General features: G+C 41.9%; 1 protein-coding gene across 1 annotated transcript; it reads right to left on the bottom strand.

The window, feature by feature from the left end:
- Positions 1-3,965: 3,965 nt before the first annotated feature.
- On the bottom strand, positions 3,966-5,126 carry LOC121786675 (pinin-like). Its single transcript, XM_042185308.1, has one exon. It carries the CDS (start codon positions 5,124-5,126, stop codon positions 3,966-3,968), a length of 1,161 nt encoding a protein of 386 aa, XP_042041242.1.
- Positions 5,127-26,067: the final 20,941 nt, after the last annotated feature.

The following is a 26,067-nucleotide window of genomic DNA, read 5'->3' as shown; positions in this document are numbered from 1 at the left end:
ATGGGGACATTCCGATAGGCGTTTTAAAGGCGGTCCTGTAGGCCCAAACCGCATCCTCCAGACGACGGCTCCAATCTTTCCTTGTGGGATTGACCGTTTTCTCTAGAATTGACTTGATTTCTCTGTTTGACACTTCGGCTTGGCCATTTGACTGTGGGTGGTAGGGTGTAGACAAGCGGCGGTGAACTCCGTACTTTCGCATCAAGGCTTCGATGGTTCTGTTGACGAAGTGAGTTCCTTGGTTCGAGATAATAGCCCGTGGCACCCCATATAGGGTAAAGATGTTCGATTTTAAGAACTTCGCCACTTCTCTGGACTCGCATGTTCTCGTTGCCTTTGCTTCTATCCATTTGGACACGTAGTCCACCGCTACCAATATGTAGAGATTGCCATCAGATGCGGGAAAGGTTCCCATGAAATCCATTCCCCATACATCAAATATTTCACAAACAATAATAGGGATCTGAGGCATCTCATCTCTCGTAGATATCCCTCCAGTAAGTTGGCATCTCGGGTACCTCTTGCAGAATTCATAAGCATCTCTATCGATGGAAGGCCAGTAGAATCCGTTGTCTAGTACTTTCCTAACTGTTTTCTTTGGTCCAAAGTGACCACCACAAGTTAATGCGTGGCAGTGGACCATCACATCTTCCTGTTCCCAGTCTGGTATACAGCGCCGGATCACTTGATCCGCCCCCATCTTCCATAGATAAGGATCATCCCAATAGAAGTATCGGGAGTCGCTTTTTAGTTTCAGCTTTTGTGCCCTTGTAATCTTATCACTCCCAGGCAGCTCGCCTGTTACCAAGTAGTTGGCCATGTCAGCAAACCATGGCTCTTTCCGCTTGTGTTGTCCTATGCTTCCTTGTCCGGCTTGATCAACCTCTTCCTCTTGGTTGACTCACTAATGTTTAGATGTTGACTTGACCAGATATAGGTGTTCCTCAGGGATGGCGTCTGGAATGGCTTCACCATTATCGTCTTGTAAAATTCGGCTTAGGTGATCCGCCACTCTGATCTCACATCCTTTTTATCTACTGCTTCCCAATCGAACTTCTGTAGGAGGAGTACCCATCTGATCAATAGCGGCTTTGATTCCTTCTTCGCCAAGAGGTATTTGATGGCCGCATGATCTGTATACACTGTCACTTTGGAACCCAGCAGGTATGGCCTAAACTTCTCAAATGCGAAAACCACCGATAGCATGTCCTTTTCGGTAACGCCGTAATTCTTCTGTGCCTGATTCAGAGTTTTGGAGGCGTAGAAGATGACGTAACTCTTTCCTTTGATCTTCTGACCTAACACTGCCCCCACAGCATAGTAACTAGCATCACACATCACCTCAAAGGGGTGATTCCAGTTAGGGGCACATATTATCGGAGAGCTTATCAATCGGTTCTTCAGAAATTAGAATGCGGCCTTGCAGGCATCTGAGAATTCAAACTCCACATCGTTCTGGAGATGTTTCGTCAGAGGCTGGGCTATCTTCAATAGAACCAAGTGTGCCTCAAAAAGGCTTTGATCTCCTTCTGGTTGGTAGGATATGTGAGTTTTGCAATGACCGCTACCTTTGCTGGGTCGACCTCGATTCCCCTGCTTGACACTACATGGCCCAGGACTATTCCTTCAGTTGCCATAAAATAGCCTTTTTCGAAATTTAGAACCAAGTCCTTCTGGCGGCATCTTTCCAGCACCCTGTTCAGGCTATGCAACCCTTGATCAAAATTGTCCCCATAGACAATGAAATCGTCCATGAAGATCTCAATGCAATCTTCTAACAGGTCCGAGAAAATGCTCATCATGCATCTCTGGAAAGTGCCTTGGGCGTTACAGAGGCCAAAGGGCATCCTTCTGTAAGCATATGTGCCAAAGGGGCAGGTGAATGTTGTTTTCTCCTGGTCGTCTGAATTCACAGCGATCTGGAAATAGCCACTATAACCATCCAAGAAGCTGAAGTACTGCTTCCCTGCCAACTTCTCCAACATTTGATCAATGAACGGCAGAGGGAAGTGATCCTTCTTCGTGGCTTGGTTCAGTTTTCTGTAATCTATGCACATTCTCCACCCAGTAACTGGCCTTGTCGGGATCAATTCGTTCTTTTCATTTTTCACGACTTGGATTCCTCCTTTCTTCGGCACCATGTGCACTGGACTGACCCAGTTACTGTCTGGGATGGAGTAGATAATTCCAATCGAGACCAACTTAACAATTTTCTTCAGCACCTCTTCCCTCATGTTAGGGTTGAGTTTTCATTGTTGGTCGCGGTGTGGCTTGGCTCCTTCTTCCAATCGGATGTGGTGCATACACAAGTATGGGCTGATGCCCACCAAATCCGTCAGTTTCCATCCAATCGCCTTCTGATTTCTTTTCAATAACTGTCATTGTTTCTTCTTCCCCCGGGTAGGCGTAGTTAAGATGTGCTGGAAGGGGCTTCAACTCCTTCGCGGGCTTTGGCTCTTCAGTTGGCAGAGGGTTTTCCGCCGCTTCTTTTTCCAGTGACTTGCCTTGATCAAGCCGCTTCGCTAGGCTAGATACTTGAGTTGCCCCACTTGACCCAGCTGGCCTCGGACGCTCGCAAAAATCCGTTATTCCCTTTGCGATGGCTTGGTCGTCCTTGTCATGGGGGGTGCGGTCACATGTTCCTCCTACTCCTTCGCGGGGCAGGCTTTGGTGCAGGTGGTTCCGTTGGTTGTTCCTCCTCTGTCTCGGACTGGTTTCCTTCAGGCTCGGCCGACTCCTCGGCATCTCCGTCCTCTTGTTTCTCCTCTTCTATTTGGGGTCCTTGTGATCCGACTTCCTGGCCTCCGTGGCCGCTTGTACCAGCTTCTCGTACTAACTTTTCAGCAGCTAACTCCATCAAGATTCCTTCCATCACAGTTGACAAACGGTTCAACTCCGCCCTTGCTTTCCTATTTTCATCGGCTAACTCCGCCACTGCTTTTTCCAACCTCTCCTACCTTCTTCTGCGCTGGTGTTCCCAGGGCTGCCGTCGCTCTCCCGGCTGGTATAGCTTCTTCTCCCATCGCGTAGAAATGTGGTATGCCCTGCCTCATGTAAACGGTGTTCGTTCGGACAAACAATGGTGTATCAAAGAGGCCAGGAGGGCCGACCATCGTCAAGGGGGATAAGTCCTCTCCCTCCGAGATAGCTATGTTGTTCCTGACAAAAACTTCCAAAATATGGCAGAGGGAGAGGTTCCTCGCTGGGTGGGTGGCGATGAGGTGACACTGGTACGCAGTCCAGAAGCCCAGGTGCACTGTCCTCCCGCGCTTAGCACACCAGAGGAGGTACAGTTCAGTCATTGAAGTTCGGACGGCAGAATTTGATTGTCCCAACAAATTAAAATCCAGGTAAAGATGTACGAGACGCAAAATCGGGTTGTTGAAGTGGACGGAGCGGGAAATCGTGGACTAGAACTGCCCTGCGTCAGGGTGAGTAAGTTCCTCCCAGGCTTCCTGGGGCTTAAATTCGATGTGCCTCCGGGGAATTCCCCTCTCCCTACTTCTCCATTCTGGCCCTATGGCCTCTCCTAAACTACACATTCCCAATCTGACCGTCCACTCAATCAAGCTCATGATCACCTCTCTTTCGAATACCCTAAAGGTTATGGACTCTTCATCCAGATCCGTAGTGACCTTGAATCTAAAGGTAGTGAAAAACTCATTTGCCAGCCTTATAGGTATACTCGGATCCCCATTCTCCAACAACCAATCAAAACCCAACGCACGCAAATGCAACAAGAGAGGCTCACGAGAATTCAATTCATCGAGTGCTGGGAAAAAGAGTACCTTCCCACTCTTAATCTGCTTGTTGTCGTCGTCCTTGTCATCAAACGCATCCTGAAGCTTTTTAGTGCTGAAGTGCTTCATGTGTTCTATTAGCTCGTCAGTGAGCTCCACCTTCCAACGCCGGTACTTCAATCTTTCTACGGGAGGATGCAGCAACTCTCGATGGTTGTGTGGGAGCTACTTCTCGCCATACTCCTCGTCCTCTAGGGAGACGTCGTTTTCTGACCCCGATTCTTCACTTGCGGTATACTCACTGTCACTCGGCTCCTTTCGGCGCGGTGGGGCTCTCTGATCTGACTCTGTGATGGCGATGCCGGTGTTGACCGTGCGTTGCTTCTTGCTTCTTGGTTTCTTCTTAACAGGGGCTTTCCCCTTCCTTTTCCTCTCCTTGCGGTATCTGTCCTCATCTCCGTCTTCATTTTCCTCCGGTCTCTCCTCTGTTGGTGTTGAAGGCTCCTTCTGGGCAGTAGACTGGGTCTCCAAGCGGATATGGATACTGTCATCTCCTGGCTCTGGGTGACCTACTGACTCCGATGCGAGGTCCAGACCCTCAGCCATCGTGTCAGTTTCTTCTCTCTGGTCACTCGGCGTGGGTGAGACCACCTCGGTTCCTGTCGAGGCATCTTTCAAGTTGGTAGCCGACAAGGATTCCTCCCCAGGTTTTGTAGGAGTAGCCCTGTCTTCTTCACTAGAGATTTCCAACGCACTTGCTGCCGTGTTTGCTCCTGCCTTGCTGGATGTCCATTTCCCGAGGCATCTTTGCGATACTCTCTTTGGCTTCAGCCGTTCTGCCTTTGGATCACCTTTCAACACCAATTTTCTTTTAACTGATTTCGGTTTCAATACTGGTGGTACCACCAGCTCTGGTTCCGCTGGTTGTACCTCGGTATCCTTCTCCTCGATTAGTGTATCACTCTCCCCTGCTTCTGGCTGGGGAGTCACCGACTTCGGCTCTTCCTCTTCGGTCTGTTTCTCTTCCACCTTGTCTACTGCCTGGTGGGCTAGACCTTCTGGGTCGTTCCTTGTACCGGCTTCTTCACTCTCTCCTACTGCCTCCGATGCGAGGTCCAAACCCTCAGCCATCTTGGCAGTACCATCTTCCATCCTGGTTACCTCGTTCAAAAGCTCCTCAAACTCCTCATCAGTCATAAGGAATTTCTTTCTGGCCGTTTCGTTCAGATCTATCCCCTCCCTTTCCATTTCTTGGGGAACGAGTTCCGTTACCGGTGTTCTCTCCGATTCATCTTCTTCCTCCCGGCTCTTCTGCTCCTCGCTTGCTTTCCATTCGCCTTCCCCTAGGTCAGAGTCATAATAGGCAGAAAGGGGGTCAACATCCATTGGTTCGATTTGTTGGCGAGTCGGGGAGGGTTTTGAGGATTCTGATGGTGCGGTCGTCAAGGGAGATTTCTTTTCTGGTGGGATTGTTGAGGAAGTTGGAATGGAAATCGGTGGGTGCACTGTGGGTTGAACATTTGTTTCTGGGGTAGGTACTATCGGGGTTCCTCCGGTCATGCTTGATCCCCTTCCGATTTGGCTAAAACCCGCCAACACAGCCGCCCAATCTTTATTTGGGTCTTGCTGCCTGAGGAACTCCGCCAGTTCGTTCAAGGGAATCATCGACGGAGCCTGAGGAATCGGCTCTTGTGGTTGCAGTTGTGGGTTTGACGGCCGCTCTTTAGTCGGCGGTTGTATTTCTGGGGTTTCATCTCGGAGGTTTGAAAAGGGTCTCACCGAGGCTTGTTTGTTGGCCGCTTTCTTTAAATCAACTTGTTGGGGAAGTGTGTCTGCGGGTAGAAGGTTTTTTGCAGCATCCCCTTCTTTTTCTAATTCACCATCTGAGAATTCCTCTGTACTGGCTGGTAGTTGAGCCCATGCGGCTGCAATAAATTCTAATTTCTGACAAAAGTTCATAATTGCTTTTTCTATCTCTTCATCAGTCAACCCTAGGCTGCTGATCAGATAGCACCATGCAGCTGCTTCTACATCAGCCTGTCCATACACATCCAACGCTTGGAGTTTTTCCTGCAATAATTCGGTCTAAAGAAAATCTTGGACTAGGGGGTCAATTACATCAACATAGCATAGATTTTCAGAATCGATAGGCTTCTTCATGGCCTCATTGATATCAAAAGTAAATTTCTCCCCATGGAAATCTATGCAAATCGTCCCCTCAGCCATGTCCACGGTTGTCTTAGTTGTCCTAAAAAACGGTCTCCCTAACAATATACCGCTAGACTCCCTAGCTTCAGATTCACTCATCTTGATCAGATAAAAGTCAGCAGGATAAGTAGAATCATGCACTCTCACCAACACATTTTCTAACACACTCTCAGGATTTATGCATGACCTATCAGCCAGTTGGATTAATACCCTAGTGCTTGTCAACTTCACTCCTTTCAACCGGTTATAGATTGATAATGGCATGACATTTATAGACGCTCCCAGATCACACATTGCATGCTCAACCTTTACATCTCCTATAATTATAGGTAGAGTGAACATACCTGGATCGGCCCTCTTGGGCGGTAGCTTCTCTTGCACTATTGCTGACGCTATCCCTTCCATCATGATTTTTCCATTTTCCTGGGCCTTCCCAGCTATGAACTCTTTGATGAACTTCCCAAGCGGAGGTAACTTCACGGCTTGGAGGAATGGTATGGTGACATCCAGCTTCCCAAAAATCGACTGGGTTCTTTTTCTTCCTCTTAGTCACGAAACGGTAAGGGAATGGTTTTCTTCCTTTCGCCTCGTCTACCGATGCTTCCTCAGCCCTTCCGGAGTCTTTCTTGGGCACATTTTGGGCTGGAGCTTCTTTCATGGGTTCTGTTTCTTGAGGAAGGTCTTCCCTGGGCAGCATGACTTTGGTTTCATCTTTTTCCAATGGCGCTTCATCCAAAAGAACGGATCTTGTATCTGAGGTAGGGGTCGGTTTAGCACTTTTTCCAAGATGACGTCTTTCAGCAACTTGGTCCCACTAAGCTCTCCACTTGTTTTCTTCGATTGGGGTCCCTCATAGGCAGTACCAGACCGCAATGTGACCTTGCTCTCGTTTGCCTTTTCAGGTACATGGACTGTAGATGGGAGTTTCCCGGAATTCCTTTCATTTCACCCATCGAACTGGCCAGCTGGGCCAACTGTCTATTCATCATATCAATATTCGCCTTATGTTCCTTCTGGGCACTCTGCATCCCCTGCACCACTTCATTGTTGGATTGCAACTCACCCTTAATACTTTGCTGCGAAGCGAGCAATTCTCCCATCATGTCCTCCATAGATCTCCTCGACCTGTTAGGATATTGGGACTGATTTGGTCCTTGGTGATGGTTATACTGGGAATTTTGGTTGGGCTGGAAATTTTGGAAGTTTTGCTGGTTCTGGTTAGGTGGGTATTGGTTATACTGGCCAGGAGGGTTATACTGGTCTTGGTGATATTGATTCTGATTTTGGTTTTGGAACTGATTTTGGTTCTGATGGTGTTGTGGACCCTAATTAGGTTGATTATGGTAATTCTGGAAGTTTCTCTGGTGGGGTGGTATGTAGACAGGGTTTGGGTTTTGGTGTTGTTGGTTCCTTCCTGACCAGTTGAACTAGTGGTCCGGGTTTGCTGGCCCACGGTAGGGGTTTTAGTTCGAGTGGGGTTATATTGGTTCTGACCTTGACCTTGGTTTTGATTTTGGTTCCCATCTCCCTATCGAAAATTTGGGCGATCCCTCCATGGTGCGTCCTGTTGTCTCCCCTGGATCTAATTCCCATTTAAGTTAAAATACCCGGCAACATTAGCCTGCTCCATACCGACCGAGTCGTTTGGCTGATCATAGCTCGGTCCTTGGTTTCCCTGTTCTGCACCCTTGTAGTTCCCAACTGGGGAAGTCGGCGGTGCATTCTTCTCGATTGCGCTCAGGAGTGACTTCTTCAGATCATCCATCTTCAAATCCATCTTCTGTTCAAGCTTCTGCTCCTAGTCGGTAGACGAGGCACTTGCAACCCTTTCTCGGTTGTATCCATCCCTTGAATGGTCATACTCCTTCTTCGCACTCAGTACCTTCCTTAGGACCCTCTTTGCTTCGCTGACCCGTAGCTGCGTGAAGCTTCCTCCTGACGACGAATTGGCCAGGTCCTTGGTTGTTATGTTCATCCCCTCATAAAAGGTATGATGTATCTCAATGTCCGTCATGCTTTGATTGGGACATGCATCTAAAAGGCCCATATACCTCGCCCAATAATCGCTCAAGGGTTCATCGTACCCTTGCTTCACACTAGTTATTTCCCTCTTCAGCGCGCTTGTCTTGGATGACGGGAAAAACTCGCCTAGGAATACTGACTTGAAATCGGCCCAACTCTCAATGGAGTCGGGGGGCAGGCGCATGAACCAGGTGTTTGCCTCCCCTTTCAAAACGAACGGCAAAGTCTTCAATCTGTAATCATCCTCGGTCGCCCCTGCTGGCCTCCTCTGCGCCATACAAATTTTACAAAACTCATGCAGGAACTCATACGGCCCTTCGTAACTCTTCCCGCAGTATATAGGCAGAATTGCGATCACATGAGGTTTCACATCACAGGCAGTTTGCCGTGGGGTCACAATTATGGCTTGAGGTGGTTCTCCCTCGGTATGTGCGTTCAGCGTCCCGATCTCAGGATCTTCTTCTCCTTGAGCGGCCATCCTTCTTGGGTTTCCCTCTATCCTTGGTATCTCTTCCGGTATTGGTCCTTCTATGGTGTATTGCTCCTCGTCACTACTCGAACCTAAGTCAGACAAAGCCGTCGACAAGCCGGATCGAGTGGTTACTAGTATAGATCCTCACTGAAGGATCTTCGGTCTCCACTGGTCAGGAGCCGAACTACTTCTCATAAACTGAAATAAAAAGAAAGAGAAAAAGGTATCCACAATATATACGCCAAAGTATCACGCACAATAGCTACTAATAATGCCATCCATCCCCGGCAACGGCGCCATTTGAAAGAGCAGGTTTGTGCAGGTGTCGTTAAAGCAAGGATGTATCCTACTGATCAGTATGGAAGTCCCTGCTAATCCTGAACCTGGTATCAATAAATCCTCAACCCTCTTCTACTGGGTAGTATAGTGAAGGTAGGGGTCGAATCCCACAGAGATGAATGCGTTTTGGGAATTGTGGTGATATTCTGGAAATGTTTGGTTAGCTACCACGCTTTGAGTTGAGACTTATCTAGGCTGGAATTTAAGGTGGTACTCTACTGACTAGGAGGCGGGAAAGGTGTTGGACAAGCGGCTAATAAATGTGGAAGGTACGAGTTTACTATAAAAGGTTAAACAGAATATCAGAGGAAAAAGAGGTAGTTAGGTGACTAGGCCTACAGGTCTGAAAAGTAACAGCTGAAAAGTAAGGAAAAGTAAAGGACAAAAGCAAAAAGTAACTAAAAAGTAAATGTGGTCCCAAATTTGGATGTGGACATTGTCTTCTCCAGCAAGTCTGAACACAAATCAAACAACTCAGGTTCCATGAACGAGAAATGTAGATTAACAACTTCACAAAAACAGATCTACAATCTAAACTCCAAATCAAAAGATTAAACACTGAAACTGCAATTATGCTTACTTGTCAACATGCAGGGTGGCAGAATTACGTAAACTCGGATTTCACACTAAGACACTTCTGGAAAATAAATCTAAACAGCCACTGAACTAACAAATCACAGATCGAACAACTCTAAATGAAATCATGCTTCCAACACTTAGAAATTACTGCAACAACTAGATCTAAGCTACCTAGGCAGAATGAAACAGATTTGAACAGAAAGAGATGCATAAAAACAACTTCATTGCATAAAACATTTGGATCTCAACAAAACACTTCAAAGGATGATAAGTACTGAAAATGCAGCAGATCCAACGAAAGAAAACAAGTAAAGGTTAACTAAGAAAGCGAATAAAGATTGTTTTGCCACTCCGGGCGATGAAACTGCTACGACTACGGAATAAACTGGCTGGAACGGTGGAAAGCGAATCTCCAGCGGACTTCTCGAACTTCAGGTGACCATGGTTGTGGCGAGGAATGAGAATATGAAAGACTAGGCTGAAGGACTGATCTGCCGAGAGAGAACTACTCTAACTAAGAGTGTATTTCCTAAAGTTCATCATCCTTTCTCTCTCTATGTGGCTTCCTTTTATAGGGAGGCTTGCCCTTGATTTTTAGGGTAGACTCTCTTCGCGAAATAACCCTTTTGCCCTTACTTGTGGCTGATCTTCCCAGCAATCTTTCTTCTCCATCTCGAGCATTTTTGGCATGCATACTGGCCAGTATTGCAACATTCTGATTCCCTTTTCACCTGAGTTGTCCGAGCCTTTCCATACTGACTAGAACACTTTCCCTGCACACCTTAGCAACTATTTTGCAGATATATTCCAATTATGCACGTTATACTGACCAGTAACCAAGGCCTAGAATACGACTTATCAAGAGTCTTCAAGTGGGGGTGATCGGCCGAGAGGGAGGGAGAGGAAAGGAAGAAAAGGGTGTTGGGCTTGATCCCACATTCTTGGAAATATATTGGGCTCAACATATTTTATTTAAATTAGCTTGGGTTCATTTAGTTGAAAGCACAAGTTAAAAAGGTTATCAATTGGTTAGATTCTTAAATAGTTAGGGCCCAAGCCATTTTTTATATACTCATTGGACTCTAGTTTAATTTGAGAAGCCCAAATGTATACATACTTTGCATTCTCACATTTCTTTCGATAATTAAAATTCACTGAAGCTTTATTAAATTTCGTTATCTTGTTCTTCACAAGGATCAAAAATCGCCCCACGTCAAAATCATATTTGGTGTTGTTCCAAATATGATTTCTTCGACCGTACCTTGATTTTATGCGCGCCAAGCACTATAAAAAGTATGGGCGTTACATTAATTGTCCCATGGCGGACGTCAATGACTGAGTTAGCGGTGGATAGGAAAGGTCTCCCCAAAAGGATTCCAATAGACTCCTCCGCTCCTGGTTCCGTCATTTTTATAACAAAGAAGTCAGCGGGATACATGAATCTGTTCACCTTGACGATTTTATCTTCCAGAACTCCCTCGGGGTAGATGCAGGACCCGTCTGCTAGCTGTATTTCCATATTGGTTTGGACGAGCTTAGCGTTCTCCAGCTTCTTGTATATAGAATACGGCATAATATTGATGGAAGCCCGTAGGTCGCACATTGCGTACTTCATTTGAACGTTTCTGATAGAAATTGGGAGCGTAAATACCCCAGGGTCAGTTCTCTTTGAGGGAAGATCATCAGGTTGGATCTCACCGGTTACTTCCTCTGCTTCGACCCTCCTTCTCTTTTCAGCACCATGTTCACATATGTTAGACTCTTCTTTCGCTGTGACTTGATCAGGGGCGCTGGATTCAAGGTTTTTACTAAGACTTGCCCTGGATTCTGGAAAACTTGCAGTTGAGCTCTGATAAACTCCTTCTGATTTCAGAGAGATTGTGTTAACATTCTCTCGCCCTGCTGGAGGTTGCACTGTAGCCGGAATCTTTCCATCATTACCTCTCAGCTCACCTAGTGACATGGCGACCTGAAATAACTGCTTTGTAAGCATTGCTAATGCGGCTCTCTGTTTCTTCTGGGCTTCCTGTATTTCCCGCACAGCATCATGAGGCTGATGTGGAACCATCATATCCCCTGGAACTTCATTTTGCTGCATGTTATTTCTCTGATTAAATCAGCCTCCTCCATGGCCTTGCTGGTAGAAACCGGTAGATCCATATTGCTCTGGTTGGTTCTTGGACAGATGGTTTCGCTGGGTTCCTCTGTGGTACTGCGGGACATAACTCACCATTTGATTACTTGGTTGCCTACCCTGGTTGTCATACTGAGGAGCTTGGTGTTGGTACCCCCATTCTCCTTCTTGTTGTCGGCTTGAACAGTTAGGCTATCCTCCACTTGACCAGTTCCCTTGAGGTCCACTTGACCATCCTGCCTGACCTCCCTGCTTTCTATTTCCTTCTGTGTTTGGTCTATCCAAGATTCAGGCTGGCCAGTTGGACTGCCCGTCGAAGGGTTGTACTTGTTGAGGTGCGGTTAGTTGTGGCTAGCTTTGATTCTGATCAGTCCATCTGAAGTTGGGGTGGTCCCTTCACGGAGCATCTCTCTGCTTCCCCTTGATCCAGTTGCCATTTGTGTTCCAATGGCCTACTGCCTTCACTTGCTCTACCTCAGGGGGAAATTCACAGTAATAGTAATGATGTTTTTCTGGAGGTGGCGGCTGCGGTACGTACTGTGTCTTCTTTGGTGCAGGTGGTGGCGGTGGTCTCGTTTTTTCTACTGCTTCCAGCAGTTTCTTCTCCATCTGCTCGAATCGAGCCTCCAGCTTTTCATCGTTGCGCGCCTCTGCTGCGTGCACTGCTCCTCTCCTGTACTGCCCTCGAGAGGTTTCATACGACCGCTTAGCCTCAATCAGCCTCTCCAAAATATTCTTAGCTTGGCTAAAAAGGGTTTTTGAGAAATCCCCTTGTGCTGCGAGGTTGAGGTCGTTTTTGCTATCCACTGTGAGTCCGCCATAGAAAATCGAGTAGATTTCCTTCTCTCCCAATTTGTGGTTAGGGCATGCTTGAAGCAGCCCTTGGAACCTATCCCAGTACTGGACGAGGGGCTCGTCGTATTCCTGTTTGGCTTCTACGCCTACGCACTACGCACAAACATAAAGTAACACCATGCTTCCCCGGCAACGGCGCCATTTTGGAGGGGGCTAGGAAAGGGATCGAAAACACGAATAGAATGCGGATCAAGTTATATGGAGTGATAACCGAACCGATTGGATCAGCTAGCAAATGTCATTGCCACTTAATCAATGTACTCTAGCTCTCGCCTTTTCCGCCTTGCCAAAGTAATTTATAACTCTCAATTTTGCACAACTTTAACAGTAAAGCGGCAAGTTCGGGGTCGATCACACAGGAAAGTTGGTGTGTCGAGTGTGTGAGTAGTGAACAGGGGGGGTTGGCTGCCGCCACGCTTTAATTGGGGAGTTTTAACTACTGTTTTTATCTAGACAGAATTTAAACTAGCTAGCTTGATCAACGGAATTCTAACTACTGGGTCAAGTGATTTGCAGGAAACAACAGAAAAGTAAATGCGCAAATTTAAAGCGAAAATAACTTGATTAAACTAAAAACTGATTACGGCGTGAAATTAAACTAAGCTAACACTTGGAGTCTAAGAAAGTGGTAAACTGAGAAGAATCTCAGCGGGAAACTTAAGTCACGCTAACAGAAATGAGTATTCTGCAGCGCTCCCTTTGGTCGCCCTTCTAACTAAGCTATCTAACTAAGCCAGGGAATTGAACTAAACTAAGCTAGAGAGCTGGACTTCGCTAGATAACTATGCTAAACTAAACTAGGCGAAAAGTAAAGTGTCTCTCTTTTTCTTGTGGTGGCACACCCTCTATTTATAAGCTCGATTCGGCCTCCAGCTGGATAACGATCTTATCAGGGAATATTCACTCATTCTGAGAATGAACGACTCATTGATTGCTACGTGTTGTTCTTCTAGAATGTCGACGCTTTTCGGTAACAAATTTGTGACTCAGCTTCGTCCTTGCGTCTCATATTCCAGCACGTGTCCCCTTCTAGAACGTCGTCCTTGATAACAGAATGGTGCGTTGTATCCAGCTCATTTCCTCACGTGCTCTTCTTCTAGAAGCCCGTGGTCCCCTCCTAACTGCTTGATCGCTCCCCTTGATCAACTACCCCGATTCTGAGCCTTTTATCGCCTTTGTACTTGCTTGATCAGGTCGGCCTTGAAGCCTTGGTCAAGTGGTAATTCTGCATATTTAACACTTGTTTTGCGCGATAAACCGATCAAGTAGCATGTATTTCACCCATAAACCGATTCATGAAATATGCCCTATCAGCCGCCTAATGTTGCTTAAGCAAGACCACTAGGTTTAGCATTACAGTATCTTATTTCTACAACACACTCCCATAACAATGTTCATGTGCTGCTAATAAAATCAAGCTATCTCATAAATTCTGTGTGAACTCCTGAATCTCGTAGTTTTTTAGAATTATTGTCCCCACATAATGTGTGGCGATAATATTGGAAACCACATTCCAGTTCATACTATTTATATTTGAGAAGTCCGCCCTCATGAACTTACTATTTCTTAGGATTATTGTCCCCACATAATGGGTGGCGATAATATTAGAATTAGCTTCACAAATTGCAGACCAATCGATGGAGACCATATACAAATATTAAGTTCGTAATTATAGCTTAGATATTTGGGTAATGGTTTTTCTTTAATTATCCTTAGCTTTGAGGTAATTCTGTTGGCATTTAATTGACTGGATAATTAAATCTTTTGTTATCTTTTAGTATCTTACTTTAGAAAATTAATTGTTATAGAATTTAATTTTTATTCATGTCTTCTATATGATATTATAAAATAAAGGAATTATTTAAATCTTAATAAGACATGAAAAATTAAATTCATATTATTTCCATATTCAAGATAAGGAAGAGAAATTATATTATTGTATTATTTAATGTATTCCTATATATCTATCCTTGTTAGGATTCTAGATTTATAGATATTAGGAAACTATTAAATTATTCTTGTCCATATCATCTAGGAATCAAAATAATATTATTTATTTCCATAGATATATTCAATAATTCAAATATTCCTAAAATCTAGGGAAATCTTCCCAAAATATTTTATTTCCATTAAATAATAATATTTTAATGATATCTTTTAATTCAAGAATTAAATAATCATTAAAATAATTAATCATCGATATCTCATCGCACGAGGTTTGCACGAACGATGAACGACGAAGATCCGACGAGTTCGTCACCGGAATCCGACGCACATTGCGTCTCGGCCAGCAGCGCACAGATGTGCGCAAGCTCTCGGCCGCCTGGCTTGCACACCGTCCCGTTGGTGTCTCAGCAGCTCTCGGCCAGCGAGACGCGCGCAGGCGTCGCCGCTCTCGGCCAGCCGCTGACTCCGTCTCGGTGCCCTGGCTCGTCGGGTACCGCGATCCTCGGCCAGCAGCGCGCACGTCGGTGGCGCTGCTCTCGGCCAGCCGCGATGACCCGTCTCGGCTAGGCTCGATCCGTCGCTCCCACTGGCTAAGCCAGCGTCGCGCCATGGGGTGCGTCGCACTCGGCCTGGTCTGGGGCTGACGGTCAGGACCTTCCGCCTAGGGTTGGGGCTCGGTGTCTCGGTGTGTTCTCGGTAGAACCACCGCACCGCGGCATCCACCATGCATCGACCTTGGTGCGGGTGCCGCCTAGGGTTTGGTCTCGGTCGGCGGCACGCACCAGTCCTGGCTCGTCTGCGCATCGCCCCTTGATCGTGAATTCCTTGGCTCCCACTCAATTCGACGACCCTATCTCGATTGCGCGTGGTGCGATCCGTCTCGGTGCGAGCGCCGACGGATCGCACGTCTCGTACGATCAAAAAATTCAAGTTCTTTGATTCGATTGTTCTTGAGTTCATCATGCATAAAATTTAAACAAAAACACCAAGAACATGCTTCGCAATCAAATAACACATGCATACATGAATTTCACGAAATTTAAATCCAAATAATCATAGCCAAAGACTGGCTCTGATACCAATTAAAGGGATTGGCAGCGGAAGCGTGCATACTTTTGGATCACATAAAATTTTGATCTATTTAGCAGATTATTTAGACAAATTCTATTCGCGTAATTTTCACATGTATCATGCTCAGAACTTGAATACAAACATACTTTAGCACAATTAACACCTAAAACATGCTTACTGCGGAGTTAGCCAATTTACCTCGTTGATTCTTCAAAGAATCGAAGATGGCTAGCGCCTTCTCCACGTGAAGATCTTGAGTACTAAACCACAGATCTTCTGACTGGTTCCTGAACTGTAAACTGATATCAGTGTGGGCGGATCTCACCAGGATACTAGGACTTGAATAAAGAAGACGGAAACTGCCCACCAGAATACTGCCCTTCGCATTTTGTAGTGGGGTCTCTCGCTCTATCTTCATGTGGAACTCCTGCTGGTTCCGTTTGATTTTTGACTTTATCCACTCAATGCCGCAGTTTTTGCTTCTTTTCTTGCTTCGCGCTTCCACCCAACTGATTTGTTATTTCTTCTGAAAATGGCGGATTTCACACACACATGGCTCAAAAATAGACGTTAGTTTATGGATTTGAGCACAGTTTTACCACGAAACACATTCATGAAACGAGCCTCATCAGTAATCAATCTGCATATGTCAAATTATGTTGTGCAAAAGGAATACTCTAACATGTATCTACTGCATATAATTCATGAAATTTAATACACTAAATCCAACATAAAGTTATTCTTTCCCCAATATATGGTATTTAAAAAGCAAACTTACTCATCTTTCTTGACGTCTATTTCCCAACAAAAGTCAATAACAAAACAGAACCTAAAGATGAGTAATCCATGACACAACCAACATACATAAACATACAATACTACATACTTCCTTGCAACTCATCTTTCTTGACTTTCATTTCCCAATGGAAGTCAATAACAAAACAATAACAAAACAGAACAGAACCTAAAGATGACTACACAAAACAGGAATTACACAGGAAGACTTCTTTGTAAAATATACATAGGTAATTACAATGAATAAAATGTAAAATATATACATTACGAAAAACTTCTTTTTACACTACATTGCCAGTAACATCACATCATTCCTCTTCATTTCCACATACTAAAATTTTCAAACCCTTACGACGTGTAACCCTTGAAATAGACACGTAAAGTTGACCATGGCTAAAAACTGATTTTTTCAAAAATAAACCAATATGAGATCAGGACTGCCCCCGACTCTTATTAATGGTCATCGCATAAGATACAATCAATGGAAATTGCCGTAGTTGAATTACCATTAATGCACTTCATTTTACAACATAGTGAATTATCATTTCCATCCACGCAACTATCAATCACCCAAAATTAAACTCTATATAATGTATTTTTTTCGATGAAAAAAACATGGTTTTATATCAAAACAACAATTAAAAAATGTATGAAAACCTATACTTATACTCTCTCCGTCTCATTCTGAATGGAGCATTTCTTTTCCGGCCCAAGATTTTATATGCCCTCTGTCCCAAGATAGTTGAATTGATTAATTAGTGTAAACTTTATCTATGCTATATCACGGGTTTGAATCTTGATTGTATATTCTCATAATCCTAGACAAACTCAGATAGTAACAACTTACAATAAAAAAAATCTTATAATTTCAAATACTCACATGATCCTATACAAACTCAAATAGTACTATATTACAACTTACAATAAAAATAATAATTTCTTATAATTTCAAATACTCCACATGAAAAACTAAAACAATCTATACGTAAAACTACTAAAATCTGCAACAAATCAATGTATGAACTACTAAAATCTGCAACATATCAAAATCAAAATAATATAAAAGTTGTACAACTGAATTAAATTATGATTGAAATTGAATAAGATTAAATAATATGGACTCATTTTTTGGGGATCCAGAACCATGGCGCGTGAGACTCATTTTGGATTAGTCTTGCACCTGATTTAATTTTACTGTGATTGGAACGTGTATTATCGGTTGGTGTAAAGAATAAATTGGATTTTAAATACATTTAATTAAAAAAAATCAACAAATCACTTTTGGATTGGTCTTGCACCTGATTTAATTTTAATGTGATTGATTGATTAAATTTTCAGCTTTAATGCTGGGAGATAAGTATTAACTGGTAATTTGTGTATTATCTTTTGGTGTAAAGAATAGACTGCATTTTGAAACACATATAATTAAAAAAATCAACAAATCACTTTTGGATTAGTTTTGCACCTGATTTAACTTTACTATGATTGATTGATTAAATTTTCAGCTTTAATGCTGCGAGATAAGTATTAACTGGTAATTTGTGTATTATCTTCTGGTGTAAAGAATAAACTGCATTTTGAAACACATATAATTAAAAAATCAACAAATCACTTTTGGATTAGTTTTGTACCTGATTTAACTTTACTATGATTGATTGATTAAATTTTCAGCTTTAATACTGGGAGGCATGTATTAACTAATAATTTGTGTATTATCTGTTAGAATAAACTGCACTTTGAAATATATTTAATTTAAAAAAAAAAACTCAACAAATCACTTTAGAATTGGCGGACTACTTTCCCATAGTTTCCCCCATAAATGAAATTTGAACATGGGCGGAAGCTGTCTTAAAACTCTCCCCCAAAAAAACCTTGCTTTTAAATTAGTATAGATATTCAATTAACTTTTTCACTCCATTTTATTATATTCAATTACTCCACTTGAAATTCCGTGCCATTAGAAATTCGCAATGGATTACCTACATCATTTGCTACAACATCTCCTAATATACCATTATAAAGTGGACAAATAGATCCTATTCGGCAAAATAAACATTTCCAAACACAAACTATCTCATTAATTGACACTGTTTGACTTGACATTAGTTTTAAGAAATATAGTGAAAAATGGTGGAAAAAGTTAATGGGATGTGATTCGTTTTGATATATTAATTTTATAATAAAATGTGAGTGAAAGAGTTATTGAAATGTGGGTCCATTAACGAAAGTAGTAAAACGTAAGGTGCGAATTAATTTGGGATAGGCCGAAAAAAGATATTGGTGTCTAATAATGGGGTACATAGGGAGTAAATTTTGCTCCCTCTATTTATGAAAGGGGGAGTTTCATATTATCATTTCGGAATATTCACAAAAAATATTCTCTTCATATACTTTATTCACTTTTTTTCTCTTTCTCTCTTCCTGTTTTTCTCAAACTTATCTTACTTTTCACTATCTTTATCCTACTTTATCTATTTTCTATCATTTCTTATACTATACTAATTTCTAATTAAAACTCATGCTATTTACATATAAGACTATTTCTAGTCAACGGAGGAAGGGAGGAGGGAGTATTAGATTTTGGCAGATACTCCCTCCATCCCCCATTAATTGTCAACTTTCACTCGTTTACCATAAATGGTAATATATCTCACTTCCACTAACTCATTCTACTCACATTTTATTACAAAATTAATATATAAAAGTGCGATACATATTCCACTAACTTTTTCAACCCACTTTCCTTTACATTTAGAAGACCCGCGGCGGCGGCGGCGGCGGCGGCGCTCTATAGCTGTGGACACGGGTATCCGCAGCAGGGTGGGGTGGAAAGGCACAAGCCGCAACTGTGGCGGGGACGGGGCGGTGGGGTATGGGCCGCAGCGCTGACCACGGCGATCTATTGCACGCCGGAGAAAGCCGCGGCGGTGTCCGACACCAATTTTTTTTATTATTTTAAAAATTTTATCTATAAAATATCTATTCCCAAATCATTTTTTTTTCTTTACATTCCATTCTATTTATTTTTGTCCAATTAATTTTGTTCTAGATCAATTAAAATAATTGATAAAATAATGTGATTTGTGGTTGTGACGTGACCACTATTGGGCTGGACAAGTTTTGTAGCTATGCCTAGGGCGGAATCGTGGTTGTGCTCCTCTATTGTAGACACTCTTAAAACCTGTGTCGGAATCAGAGTGGATAATTATTTGAAAGGGAGGGAGAGAAAGAAAACTTTTTTTAATACTCATGCACACCATATGTCGGCGAGAGTACAACATGTGCAATAATTTTTACTGATTAGGATAATTCATTTTTAATACTTGTATATTAAGTCATCATTCGGCAGGTATATTATGTTTAGACTATATATGTTACAATAACGATCATTATCGTGATTTTGACTAGTTAATTTATCATGGTTTTATTTTTGGTAGCTATATAAGATCGTGAATTATCATGTATTGATGTTTGCCTTATATATTATTCTCTTCGTCTCAAGAAAGATGATCCATTTTTTAGTCGCCATGGGATTTTATGCAATTTTATTTTATATGTTAGGTGGAGATAATACAATAACATAGATGAAATAAGATAGAATTAAAAATATTTTTATTTTTAGTAATGTGTCATTTTAGTTGAGACATTCAGAAAGAAAAGTAAGTCATATTCGGTGAAATGGAAGGAGTATAATAGATCACAAATTAGGAAATAGTTATGATAGTCTAAATTTGTCACGACCGCATTTTCTAAGGATAGAAAACACGGTTGATCGCGACTAGGGGAGGATTAAAGAAGCGGGGAAGAAAGGGGAAAATAACACAAATCGACCATAGCTCGAAACAAATGGGAATAGCTCGAAATAAAATTAGAGTTTTGAACAAAATAGACCTGAGTTTTCTAAGATGCACAACGGAAGCAAATGAACGCGGTTCCATGTATGAAGACATGAACCTCCGAGAGTCAAAATCTGACTGAATTAAATGTCTTGTCTCAATAGCACTTCCCCCACCACTTCGCTGCTCAACCTACACATTTAGAAATATATGCAGTGCTGAGTACAAAAAGTACTCAGTGAACACATTGCCGAAAGTTACACATATACATTTGAAAATATTGTCAAGCCATCATCACAGTAACACTCGGGGGTTTATTGAAAAGGCCCGAGCTTACTAAAAATATTCACATTGGACTGCAGTCCCTTTTTCCTGTACTTAGCCATATCTGATCACATTGTGCCGTCGAGATGGTGTTCTCGCACGGTCACCTTACATACATGTGCCGGGAAGGTGGCCACCTTCCACAGTCACCTTCTCTGCCCAATATGTCAGAGGTATCCTTGTGCCGGGAAGGTGGCCACCTTCCTCGGTCACCTGCTCTGCCCAACATGCAGAGGGAGCTTGTGTACACTAGTCCGAATGGGGACACCACCCTCACTGGGACCCGAATTCGACTTATATCATCATTCATATTTCACTTGGCCGTAGCCAACAGATAGGCATCATACACAAAACATTTATGGCATGACAACATCATTAAAATCACGAACATGTGTTCTTGTTTTCATAAAATACGATTTGTATTTTATTATAAGAAAGCTCACCTTGATCGTTTAGTTTCTTTAACTTGAATTTTCCTGACTCCACCCTTAACTCACGGAGATAGCCTTTTGAAAACAAACAACGTACTAATAAGACTCGAGAAATTCACATACTTACAGGAATGCATGCCCCTACTTTATTTCTTTTATCATTTGTTCACCGTTAGAAAATTTTAGAAACTTGCATATTAATTAAATTGGGAAATTTAATTAATAGCACTTCTTTATTAGACTTAATTATTTCTGTGACTTGAGAACGTCGTCTCCCTCTTTCTTTTTTCCATTTCCTTAGTGGCCGCCCGAGGCGTCGCGGGGCGATGCCGGTCGGCCGCTTACGCCCATAATTCCTCTGTTAGCTCCTCGTATTTTCCATCATAATCTCAAACAAAAATCCCAAAATTTATTTAAGCGAATAATTGAATTATCGCAACTATTTCCCCTTTGTTAAGAAAAATTCATATGTTTTCCGGGCTTGGGATAAATTATTCATACTTCAAAATTATTTTGAAATTAAATAAATTACTCCTAAAAATTTATTTAATCCCATGATTAACTTATCGTAATAATTTCCCACCGAGAATTTATATTTATTTCGGCATTGGAAAAATTCTAAAATTAATTAAACGATTTCCCACAATTAATTCAATTATAAACCCAATGATTTATTTATAAAACCCAAATTCTCCACCTTATCTCTCAAATTAATATTTTAAAGCCCCAAAACAAATTAAGTGGAGCCCAACTTAATTTAATCATTCAATTAATTTATTAAGCCCAAATTTCTTAAATAAAGCAAAGGCCCAATTCTTTAAAAAAAAAGAAAACAAAAGGCCCAATTCAAAAAAAAATATAAGTGAGCCCAAATTATACTCCACCCTTCCACCACACATATCATCTACTCTCTCTCTCACCTAATCACTATTCACCTTCTCTCTCATTTCACAAAATGCACAACCTCTTACTCTCCCCTCTCTCTCGTCGCCGATCTGCCGTCGCCATCCTCAGCACCACCGTTCGCCGACGTCTCCTTCCTCTTCTCTCTCTCTCCTTCTTTCTCTCTCTTCTCTCTTTCTCTCCTCTCCATACCGCCGCCACCACCGCTGCGGATCCGCTCCCGCCGCGGATCCGCCTCAGCCGCCGTCGCCGAGGGCCTCCCCAGCCGCCGTGGATCCCGCTATTACCTCGTGCAGCTCCTCCCGCCGCCGTTCGCATCGCTGCCACCTCCGGCTGTGTTTCTTTTCCCCTCCTCTCTCTCCCGATCCGCCGTCGCCGTTCAAGCACAGGCGGCGGCTTCTGCCTCCTCCGCGCCTCATGTTACCGGAGCAGCCTCCCGGCGCCACTCCAGCCCCGGCCGCTGCCTCCTCGCCGAACTCCCGGAAGGTATTGTTAATTTTTAAACTTCTTTCTCTTTTCTTTTTTTTTTTATTTCCTTCTCTTAAAGATTTAACATTTGATTTAAGTGTTTTGTGTTTTCATCCTATAGATTCATCAAGATTGTGAAGTTATCCTTGGCACGGGGGTGTGGGCTGTCCTCGTCGTCTCCGGGCTGCCAAAGAGCCATCGCCGGAAATCCGGCAGATTCTTATTCTAGAGATAAGTTCTTTTTTTTTTCATTCTCTCTAGTTAATTTAGGTGGTAGGATTTTAGTTGGTGTATTTACTGAATTCGGTGAACTTGAATATTATGGATCATGTATTATGTCTACTTCCTTACTTGGTATTACTTGGTATTGTTGGTGTTCTAGATTTAAGATGTATGCATGGTTCGTGTGTGTAAAGAGAAAGGGGTTCTTGAAGTTTACCTTTTGATGGTGAAAAAGTGTCGTTGGATCGTAGTGATCGACTCTGCAATGGTTGCAAATCTCCCACTCTATCCTATATTGTGTTGGTGTGGGAAGAGAATTTAGAATGTTTGATGGTGACGTGGCTGAGTGAAAAAGATTTGTGTATGTGTATATATGTATAAAAGATGGCAAGTGGGACGGATATGTATCAAAAAAAATTCTGTGAGAGGATAAAGATTGTTTTTTTTTTCCTCTGTAACCATTAATGCAGCATTAATTGCTGCTGCATATATTTGATTCTCACGGATATGCCCTCCTTTTTTTTTGTTTATTAATTTAATTATTTGAGGATTTGTTCACTTGTTCGTTTAATTTGAGTAGGTATAATCGGCTCAAGTCCGTGGCTGTCCGCGCTGAAGTACCCGATTTTCTTAGAACGCAGGATGTATAAATTAAATTTTGTTCGATGTATCAGACATTGAAATTTTAATTTTGGAATCTTATTTATTTATTTAAATTTATTATATACATATAGGTGTATTATATTTTTACGTGTTCTATTTACTTGCCTAACGTCAAAACAAACAACCACGGAAATCCATCATAGCTCGGATTTAATCGCATAAAAGTTACTTATATAGGTAATCGCATATAAATTTTTATTTGGTGTTACTTTACTCTTTCTTTTTTTTTACTTTTTTTTTAGTTGTACTTGAAATATTCGTTCGAGAACGAAGCAACGATTATTTATAATTCCAAGATCAATTATTATACATGAAAATGGCAGATTCTACAACGATCACTTATTATTTATCTTTAGGTTAATAATAATAATAAGGTACGAAAGTTCGGGTTGTTACATTCTACCCCCCTTAAAAGAAATTTCGTCCCGAAATTTAGAAAGTATTTAGGCAAAAAGTTCAGGATATTTCTCCTTCATTTTCTCTTCTAGCTCTCATGTTGCTTCTTCCTGTCCGTGGTTTTTCCACAAAACCTTCAATGTAGTAATTGGCTTGTTCCGAAACTGCTGCACCTTTCGATCTAGTATTTCTACCGGCTTTTCTTCGTAACTCAGGTCAAGTTCTAGAGCGATTTCTTCATGACGAATCACATGTTTCGGGTCGAACACGTACCTTCGAAGTTGGGAGATGTGGAATGCGTTGTGTACGTTTTCAAAGTTGGGTGGTAATGCCAAGCGATATGTTACTAGGCCCACATCCTCCAGAATTTCATAGGGTCCAATAAATTGTGGTTTTAATTTCCTTCGAGTCCAAATCTGGTTATTTCTTTGGAAGGGGTTACTTTCAAGAAGACCTTCTCCCCGATGATAAATTTCAATTCCGTTCGACGTTCGGTGGCGTATCATTTTTTTTTGGCGTTTTCTGCAGTGGTCAATGTCTTGCCTCCCATGAGGGTCTCACGCGAGGAAATATAGAGTTGATCTAACCGTTTTAACTTTGATAGGAACTGAATTTGGGATTCCAAGAGAAATATTCGAATCGTTCTTACTTTGGGTAGGCTCCAAGGTAACCATGAAAACAAAACTATTATAATTATTTCAATTACGTGGGTATTTGGTTCACCACAAACTCTCACCAGTTGCTTGCAACAAAGGTTTTTTTTTTTTTTAAATGCGGAGACTAGGTTCAATTGGGCTCATTATGCTCACCCACCAGAAAAGAAAAGATACAACTTCAAAGGGCTTGAGCTATACCCATAGAACTTGGAAATTTTATTATGGGAAGAGCTTGCCAGATGGAATAAATTGCGAAAGTGAGGGTATAATGAATCGAATGCAGATGCCAATAATAGGTTGTCAATAATATAATCAAAATGAGCAGTGAAGTAGAAAAGTTTCAAGTATCCCCAGATGATAACAGGAAGACCTGAGATGGTTGGTTACAAATGGATTTGAAAATAATAGGAAAAACAAACAATTGCAATTTGCTCAACAACACTGTGATAGAATATCATATCAACAAAATTTTTAGAGTTTATAAGCAATTCAGGGAAACTAACTAATAAAGAGGGCAACAAGAGGAAACTAGCCAAGGAAGAAGCAATATGCCAGCTTTAAATATAGAGCTGTAGAAAAGCTCAAATCAAGAGACAACAGTCATATTTGAATTTAGAAGATGAGAGTACTCATATAAAACAAAGAACTTATCAATAAGTATGTCTTAAAACACAAAGGGTCAAATTAAAAGGTTTAAGGTCTCACCAGATGGCTGTTCCAATATAGTAAGACTGAAAATCACTGGTCTCAAGTGGATTTGAGAAAGAAGAATAACAAGGAACTACCCTTTTGGGTCAACAACATCGTGATACTATATCACGTTAATGAATTCACAAAGTTTTTAACCAAATCACGGAAATTAACTAGTAGAGAAGACAATCAGAGCAAACTAGTTCAGGAAGAGAGCAAAGTACTTTAGACTTGGAGTTGCTAAAGAGCTCAAAGCATGATGGAATAATTTTTAATGGAATTAAGAAGAGGGAACTACTCATATAAAATAAAGAGCTTGTCAAGAAGCACCTTTGAAAACAAAAAAGTCCACTAATGATCTTTGAAGAATATTATCATTGAAGAGACAATAGTTTAGGGAAACATGTTCATTCTGAAGGCTATAAATAAACCAGAGAGTCAAAGTATTGCTTTTATGCAGAATGAGTAAAGAAGGACCGTAGTCACTGGAGGTTATCAGAAAACATGAGGGAGTAAGCTCAAAACTGAAAGTGATTCACAATCTTGACATAGAAGAAGGAAAGTAATGGCACATTACCTTGCAAAAGGAGTCATTTAAGTTCTTAATTCAACAAAAGGTATTTTGATCAAGAGGGGTGCGAGAAAAATGGAATTCATGGGAATCCAAGTAAGCGTTGTTGATGAATCTTCTTGGTTAACTACAATGGTGATACTCCCTTTTTAATTCTTTATAGATAATGGTAAATGAGTTATGGGAAACTTTGGTCACAAGCTACTTGCACCTTACGATCACGTCAGATGACCATATGTGGGGATTATGACTCTTGGGTATTCTCGGTTCGTCATAATGCTCATCCTCGTAACACGTCATTTCTGTTTACTTATTATTGTAGAGCTAGGTTCTTTGTTTACATTGTAATCATATTCTCTTGCTATGTATGTGTACATCACTTAGTTGGATCAAAGGTATGATCCTTTGGAGTGATTGGATTGTCCAGAAAGACAATAGTTAACCTAGATTATTCATGTCATTGGGACGTAGAAACATCGTTTTGTTCTATGTTGGATTGCTTTTCTCGAAGTTTCTTTCTTATCACGTCATTTTCTTTTCGTCGCTCGGGAAAGCGAGAAACGTTCATACTGTACTTCTAAGTTCAAGTTCATATTGTGTTCTAGAAGGAACGCATAACTACGTATTCTAAGTTCTTGGAAATTTTGATTTCCCCATTCTAGCAACATGATTCAATGACTAACTCAAAAAGATATGTCATTTCACCAATTGGTACCAGACTGGTATACTTTATACTTTCATATTT

This window comes from Salvia splendens, chromosome 22 (assembly GCF_004379255.2).
Source record: "Salvia splendens isolate huo1 chromosome 22, SspV2, whole genome shotgun sequence".
In the NCBI taxonomy this organism is placed as follows: domain Eukaryota; kingdom Viridiplantae; phylum Streptophyta; class Magnoliopsida; order Lamiales; family Lamiaceae; genus Salvia; species Salvia splendens.
Note: the sequence above shows the minus strand (reverse complement) of the source record. Positions and strands in the feature narration are given on the sequence as shown.